Raw genomic sequence first — 6,000 nt, 5'->3', positions numbered from 1 at the left:
ATCAGGGCCTCTTCCTGTGAAACTTGGTGTTTAAGCTGCAGGTGACAGCTCTGTGACAGGGCATCCAGCTGGCCACCATGCGCTTGTGTGGGGTGCTCTGGGGTACAGGGGCTTGCTCCTGCCCTGCCGGCCGTGTCCCTCTTCCCAGAAGATGGAGTGCTGACCTATGCGATGCTGAAATGTGATTTCCCAGGGCCGTGCGCAGGGTTTGATATCTGAGAGCTGTGTACGGCCTGCTGTGTGTGCAGGGGAAGACAGTTACAGAAGCAGTTGAGTGAAACTATGGGTGTTTAGTCTTTAGAGAAGCTTTTTGGGTTTTGTGGGGTTTTTTTGGTGTTTTTTTCTTAAAAAACCAACCAAACAAACACCTTACAGGTTTAAGAATGACATTTTCACCCCTTCCCTTCATCTTTCAGCACTGACCTTCATCATCCCCTCATCTACCCTCAAAGAAAGATGTGAGGACTTGGAAGACTCTATAGTGCAAGGACACAAAATGCCGTGAACGCAGTGTCTGTAGCAGAAGAAGAGCAAGAGGAAATGAGGAGTGCCTTCGCTGATGGCTGTGACTGCCCAAAACTCTCAGGTACGGCGGTAACAGTGGGATGTCCAGGAGAAATAGCAGAAAGAGTCATTAAGTGGATGAACAGCAAGAAGCTGGAGAACATAAGGAGAGGGGAGGATGCTCATGAGTGACAGGGCTGAAATCCCCACGCGTGGAGGATGATGGCAAGCGCGTGACACTCGTCCGTGCCCGCGGTGCTGCGGAGGGATGGCTGGCTGACACGGGGCTGAACCTGCCCCTGCCCTGGGCTGCGCTGTCCTCTGCCTGCGCCATTCATCATCGTTAAGCCTCTGGAGTGAAGGTGTGGGAAGCAGTGTAATTGTCACTGATTCTGGTAAAGAATTACAATTTATGGCTTGTGAGGGGTGAAAGTTGGGAAGGGAAGTTGACCAGCAACAAAATTCCTTTACGTACGTGCTAGGAAAAAGAGTATTACAGATGCTGGACAGTCTGTCTTGCTTTTGGCGTTTATTTCGTCGTGTGGGTGGCTGTTATGTTGGCTTTGTGAAATGAAAAGACCAGTGTTTGTTGTCCTGGTTGGGATTGTCCGGGGAAGTCAGAGAGCCTCCCAAGGTACAGACATGAACAGGAGATTTGGGGCCCAAAGCATGGATTTGGAAACAAACCTCGTTACCCTGTTTTGTTGTCAGTCTCAAGAAGAAAATATATTTGATGGGTCAATACGCTTTATAAAGTATGTATTTTAGAAATACTAGTAGCGTTAGAAGGCCGGTGCCAGAATTTTCACTTGTTGCCTTTTGTAGATACTGGTTGATGCCTTTGCTGCTGTCAAATGGGAACAGGACTGGTTTTCTCCAGTACACGCACAGAAGTGAAATAGTTGCCACGTGGATTTTAACAGGTCAACACGTTTCATTATGTTGTGATTTAAACACATTTAACGCCATACAAAGGCCAGATAACTTCTCCCGGTTTAAAATAACTCTCGGGTTATTTTTATTCATAAAGCCAGAGGAGAAGATGTCCGACCTTGAATCCGGCACGTTTCCCGTAGTGACCGGCGCCGGGAGCCGATGCTGGGCTCCCCCGGCCCCGCTCCGCTCCCGGGACAGCCCGGGACCTGCTGCTGCCGGTCCGTGTGGTGTGTCCCCCGCCCGAGGGAGCGGCCCCCGGCGCGGAGCGGGGGCGGTCGGGGGCGGGGCGGCGGCGGGGGCAGCCCGGTGCCGGCGGGGAGCCCGTCCCCGGCGTGCTCGGCTCTCCGCACCCGCCCTCCTCCCTCCCTGCGGCCGGCAGCGCCCTTGCGCAGCTCCCGCCGACCGGGACGGGGACCCTCGGCCGGGCAGGGCTCGGCTCGGCGAGGCTGGACAGCCGCGGCAGGGGACGAGGCCGCCCGGCGCTGGCGGCGGGGGGCGGCGGGGGCCCGGGGCGGCGGGGCGCCGCCGGGGCCCGGCGCATGGCGGCGGCGGGGAGCATCACCACGCTGCCGGCGCTGCCCGACGACGGGGGCAGCGGAGCTTTTCCCCCCGGGCACTTCAAGGACCCCAAGCGGCTCTACTGCAAGAACGGCGGCTTCTTCCTGCGCATCAACCCCGACGGCAGGGTGGACGGCGTCCGGGAGAAGAGCGACCCGCACAGTGAGTGTCCCGGCGGGACGGGGACGGGAGGGGGACGGGAGCGGGACGGGGGCGGGCGGCCCCTCCGCCCGGGGCAGCGGGGCTCCCTAGCGAGGCCGGCGCCTCGGCCGCCGGCCCGCCCCGCTGAAGCATCGGCAGCGAGCTTTGCTTAGAAAGCGTGTGGAAGTAGGCATAAATAGCCGGGTACAGACACACGGTTCACAGCCCAGTACCGCATCGGCACCGGTGGGATGTCCCGGTGCGAACTCTGGTTGGCGTCTCCTCATTCAACCTGCTGCGGTACAAAGGTTGTCAAACGCAGAGTTGGCTTACGTGCTTGAAGGAGTCTGAATTTGTTTGTCTGACTCTTAAATGGGGGTAACGGCACTTGGCTGCTTTACACGGCAGCGGTAAATGCGTTAGTTGCATAAAGGCAGAAAGAAGGTTGGGTTTTTTTTTTTTCCCCGGTCCGTTAAGTTCTCATAAGTACTCTTAGCATGCAAGTACTCTTAGGAACAAGAAGTGTAAATCTATTCAAGGAAGCAGGGTTTATAACAAAGTACTGTCAAAGCACCTTTTTGGCTTAAAACATTGCATGCTGTGATTTTTTTTTTTATTTTTAAAAAAGCTTAAATAAGGACAGATAAAATGCAGATAAAACAAAACCCGTGGAATCCAGTAGAAGCAGTTTGTCCCCTGCTACCTGATCCGGTGCACAGCCCATGGGATGAGTGGCTAGTGCGGTCTGAGGGTCGGTGACCCGAGCTGGCCACACCATGTGCGGTGCCAGGCACCCGCTCTCCGACAGGTGGTCTCGCAGGGACCGTGGGGCAGGGTGCTGTTAGGCACCTAGGCTGTTCTTTGTCCCAAGAACAAAATGCCTTTTTGCAGACCTCAGAATATCTTGAAAGTATTCAGCATGGAGTTTTCTCAGATGTAGTGGCAAGTTTTTGAAATGCCTGTGAGGTATTTCCTTGAAAACAGCTAAAAATAGCTGTCTGTCAGATACATAGTCTCAACGCGATTCTTGGTTTGAGAAAACTTCTTACTGTACAATGTGTGTGCTTCGACCAGGCAGTGTCCTGCCTGCAGGCACTCTGCATAAAGAGCAGGTGAAATGTCTTACTGTGATTCTTCATCTGTTTTGCACCTGTGCTTGAGTGGTAAATGCACAGGTGGGACTAAAGTTAGATGAGGAGGAAGGGAGGAGACAGACCAAAGTTTTTTAAAATTCCTTTCATTTTAGACATTTACCACTTGCAAAAAAGCTTTTCCAACAATTACGAAGAAATACTGTAACAGGCTGTTCCCAATAACAGCATTGCCAAGTTGGGTTTCAGGCTGAGGCTATTTTATTTTGAGACTCTTGGGTAGAAATATTGTACGTATGATGGGCTGAATATATATTGGAATAGTATATTTTTGGAAAATAGTATCCTTTATTAGGCCAACTAGTATTCTTAGGAAAAGCTATAGGAAGCTTTCAGACTTGGTTCTATGCATTTGCATTTCTCACTTTCTCAGGTACTGGTTTAAAGGGAAGCATAGTCAATGTTGTGCATGTAGTAACAAAATACATCTGTTGCCAATACAGTGAAGTAAATTACTGCACGTGGACTTTTCATATGTTGGTGCCTAAAGCAAAGCATTAATTTGCCATACAGATAAGTGGTTTGGTTTTCACACATACCAGTCAGTCACTGCTCAGGATCAAATCTGTGCTGGAAAGCGTGCAGTAATATGTTTAGCTTGCTTTAGCCTTCTGTATTTGGGAAATGTGGGAATATTTACAGGAAATAAATCTCATTAGTTCACCAAACATGTCATCTGATCCCTAGAAGTAGCTATGAAAATATGCTGGAAATTTGCTGCAAAGGGAGGTGATGCTGAATTGGGGATGTAGAAGGCTGAAGCTGCGTTTCCAGATATTGTCCCCGCTCAGGTTCTTGCCTCATCCAGTGCTCTGCTGTTTGCGGTGAGAAATGCCAGCAGTGGTGTGTGCTGTTCTGTGCTCACCTGGCTGGGCCAAGCTGCCCTGAGTGGTGGTGGTATTCATTGTTGTCGTCTTTTTCATCATAGACCTCCCCTGTAATCATATCCTCCCACCCTCCTTTTTTTTATTATTCTGCCAGGAAAATTAGTATTAATTTTATGTTCTTGAGCCTGTCTAATGTGTGTTTTCCTTTCCTGTTAAGCCTTATCAATGCTAGAAATTTTTAAACTGCTTTCTTAGTAGTGAATTATGTTTGAAAATCTCTCTGGTGTTGGTGGTACTGCCTTACTCTTGCCCTTCAGGTTTCTCGGTTTTTCTCTTTAGCTTTATTTTTGCTGTCATTTCTTTCTGGCTCTCCATTTTGTCTCTGTACTTTTTCTTCTCTGCCTCTTCAGTACTCTCTGATCACTAGTATTCTTTCCCCTGTCCTTTGGCACTTGCTTCTCTGAAGCCCCTCTCTTTTCCTACCCTTTTTCTTCTTGAGTGAACGGCATCAACAGGTAAAGGAAAACCTGAGTTATAAATGAGTGGCGTGGCCTCTGCCCTGTGCTGCAGAAAGTCAGCTGCCGGGGAGCTGCTCAGGTTCCCGTCAGCTTGGCACTCTGACCATCTGCAGAAAATCCCTTTGTTCAAAAATAATGGTTTGTAAGTGTGATACAGCTGGAGGGCTGGTGGTATTTGCTTCCAGCCAGTGCACCTAGGCACAGGAGTGCCACTGTGCCTGAGCCGCTCCCTTGTCCCCTGCTGTCACGCTCTCCTTTTCTCATAATCAGACAGCTCTTTGTTTGTTCGGGGGGGTTTTTTGTGTGTGTGTTTTTGGTTTTGGGTTTTCTTTTTTTTTTTTTTTTTTGTTTTTCCCTCCTGGAAGAACTCTAGTTCCAAGAAATGGAGAAATCAGTGCTTGAAGCGTCAGCGAGGCGTGTTGCTACGGCATTACGTGGTTCACATCCCTAGCATCTTTGCTGTAAGTACGTCATTAGATATGAATCTGCGCGATGCTGAACTCTGACCTGGTGAATGCTGCTCTGTGGAAGTCCCTGTGAAATCTTGTGGTATGCCTGGCAGGTCACGTTGGCATGGCAGATGGCAATAAATCTTGGACAACGTGAGAAGACTTTACCAAAAAAAAAAAAAAATTAACAAAGAAAATATACACCTCAAGTAACTTACAGTGTTTTTCTTAGTTAAGTGAAAGGTTTTGTAAGATGGTTTTGAGAAAAGAAATATAATGGCTGCAGAGAATTTGGTTTAGAAATCTTATTAAAGGACAATTAGGAGAGATTCTTGTGGGAGCTGCTATTCTTATGAATTAATTATACAAAATAGTATTTGATTAGCACATCCTCGTTTTTACTTTTAAAGGAAGTTCTTATTTTAGAAAGCGAATGACTATCTCTTTATGTTTCAGACCAAAATCTCATACTGTAAACAAATTTCCATTAGCCATGTCCTTTTTTGCTCCCCCGCTTCTGCCTCTAGTACTAAGGACAGCTTGTTCAAAATTTACAGTCTGTTTTATGTCATGGCACCGAGAATTTTGGCTGTTGTACGCTTGCCCCATTCACCTTGGTTTATTCATAATTGTGTCGTTAGTGAAATTGGGAATGGAAGTTGATGTCCTGTGTGCCGGAGGATTGGAATCGCATGATTCACACAGCTGAAAAACAGGACAATACGTCTTACGAGGTTGATATTGCCACATCTGATGTGCGTTGTACAGTGACTTCAGTGAAGTGCCCCTTTGGACGCACCCTGGGGACTTCTGCTGAGTCTTTTTCCCTTGAAGAGGTACGTTTCAGACAAACAAGAAACAGAAGGCACTTTCTTAGAGTTTTGTTGTTTAAAGCAAAACAAAAAACATGTCTTTT

The 6,000-nt window shown here is 48.5% G+C and overlaps 1 protein-coding gene across 1 annotated transcript in view; it reads left to right on the top strand.

The window, feature by feature from the left end:
- The first annotated feature begins 1,726 nt into the window (after positions 1 to 1,726).
- FGF2 (fibroblast growth factor 2) overlaps positions 1,727 to 6,000 on the top strand; it is a 28,803-nt gene continuing 24,529 nt past the window's right edge. The window contains exon 1 of the mRNA XM_063335307.1: positions 1,727 to 2,160. Coding sequence (XP_063191377.1) covers positions 1,980 to 2,160 — 181 coding nt within the window. The 5' untranslated portion in view covers positions 1,727 to 1,979. The remainder of the gene's footprint in view (positions 2,161 to 6,000) is intronic.

Source organism: Chroicocephalus ridibundus, chromosome 5 (genome assembly GCF_963924245.1).
Source record: "Chroicocephalus ridibundus chromosome 5, bChrRid1.1, whole genome shotgun sequence".
NCBI classification, from domain to species: Eukaryota; Metazoa; Chordata; class Aves; order Charadriiformes; family Laridae; genus Chroicocephalus; species Chroicocephalus ridibundus.
This window is presented reverse-complemented; position numbering and strand designations above follow the sequence as displayed.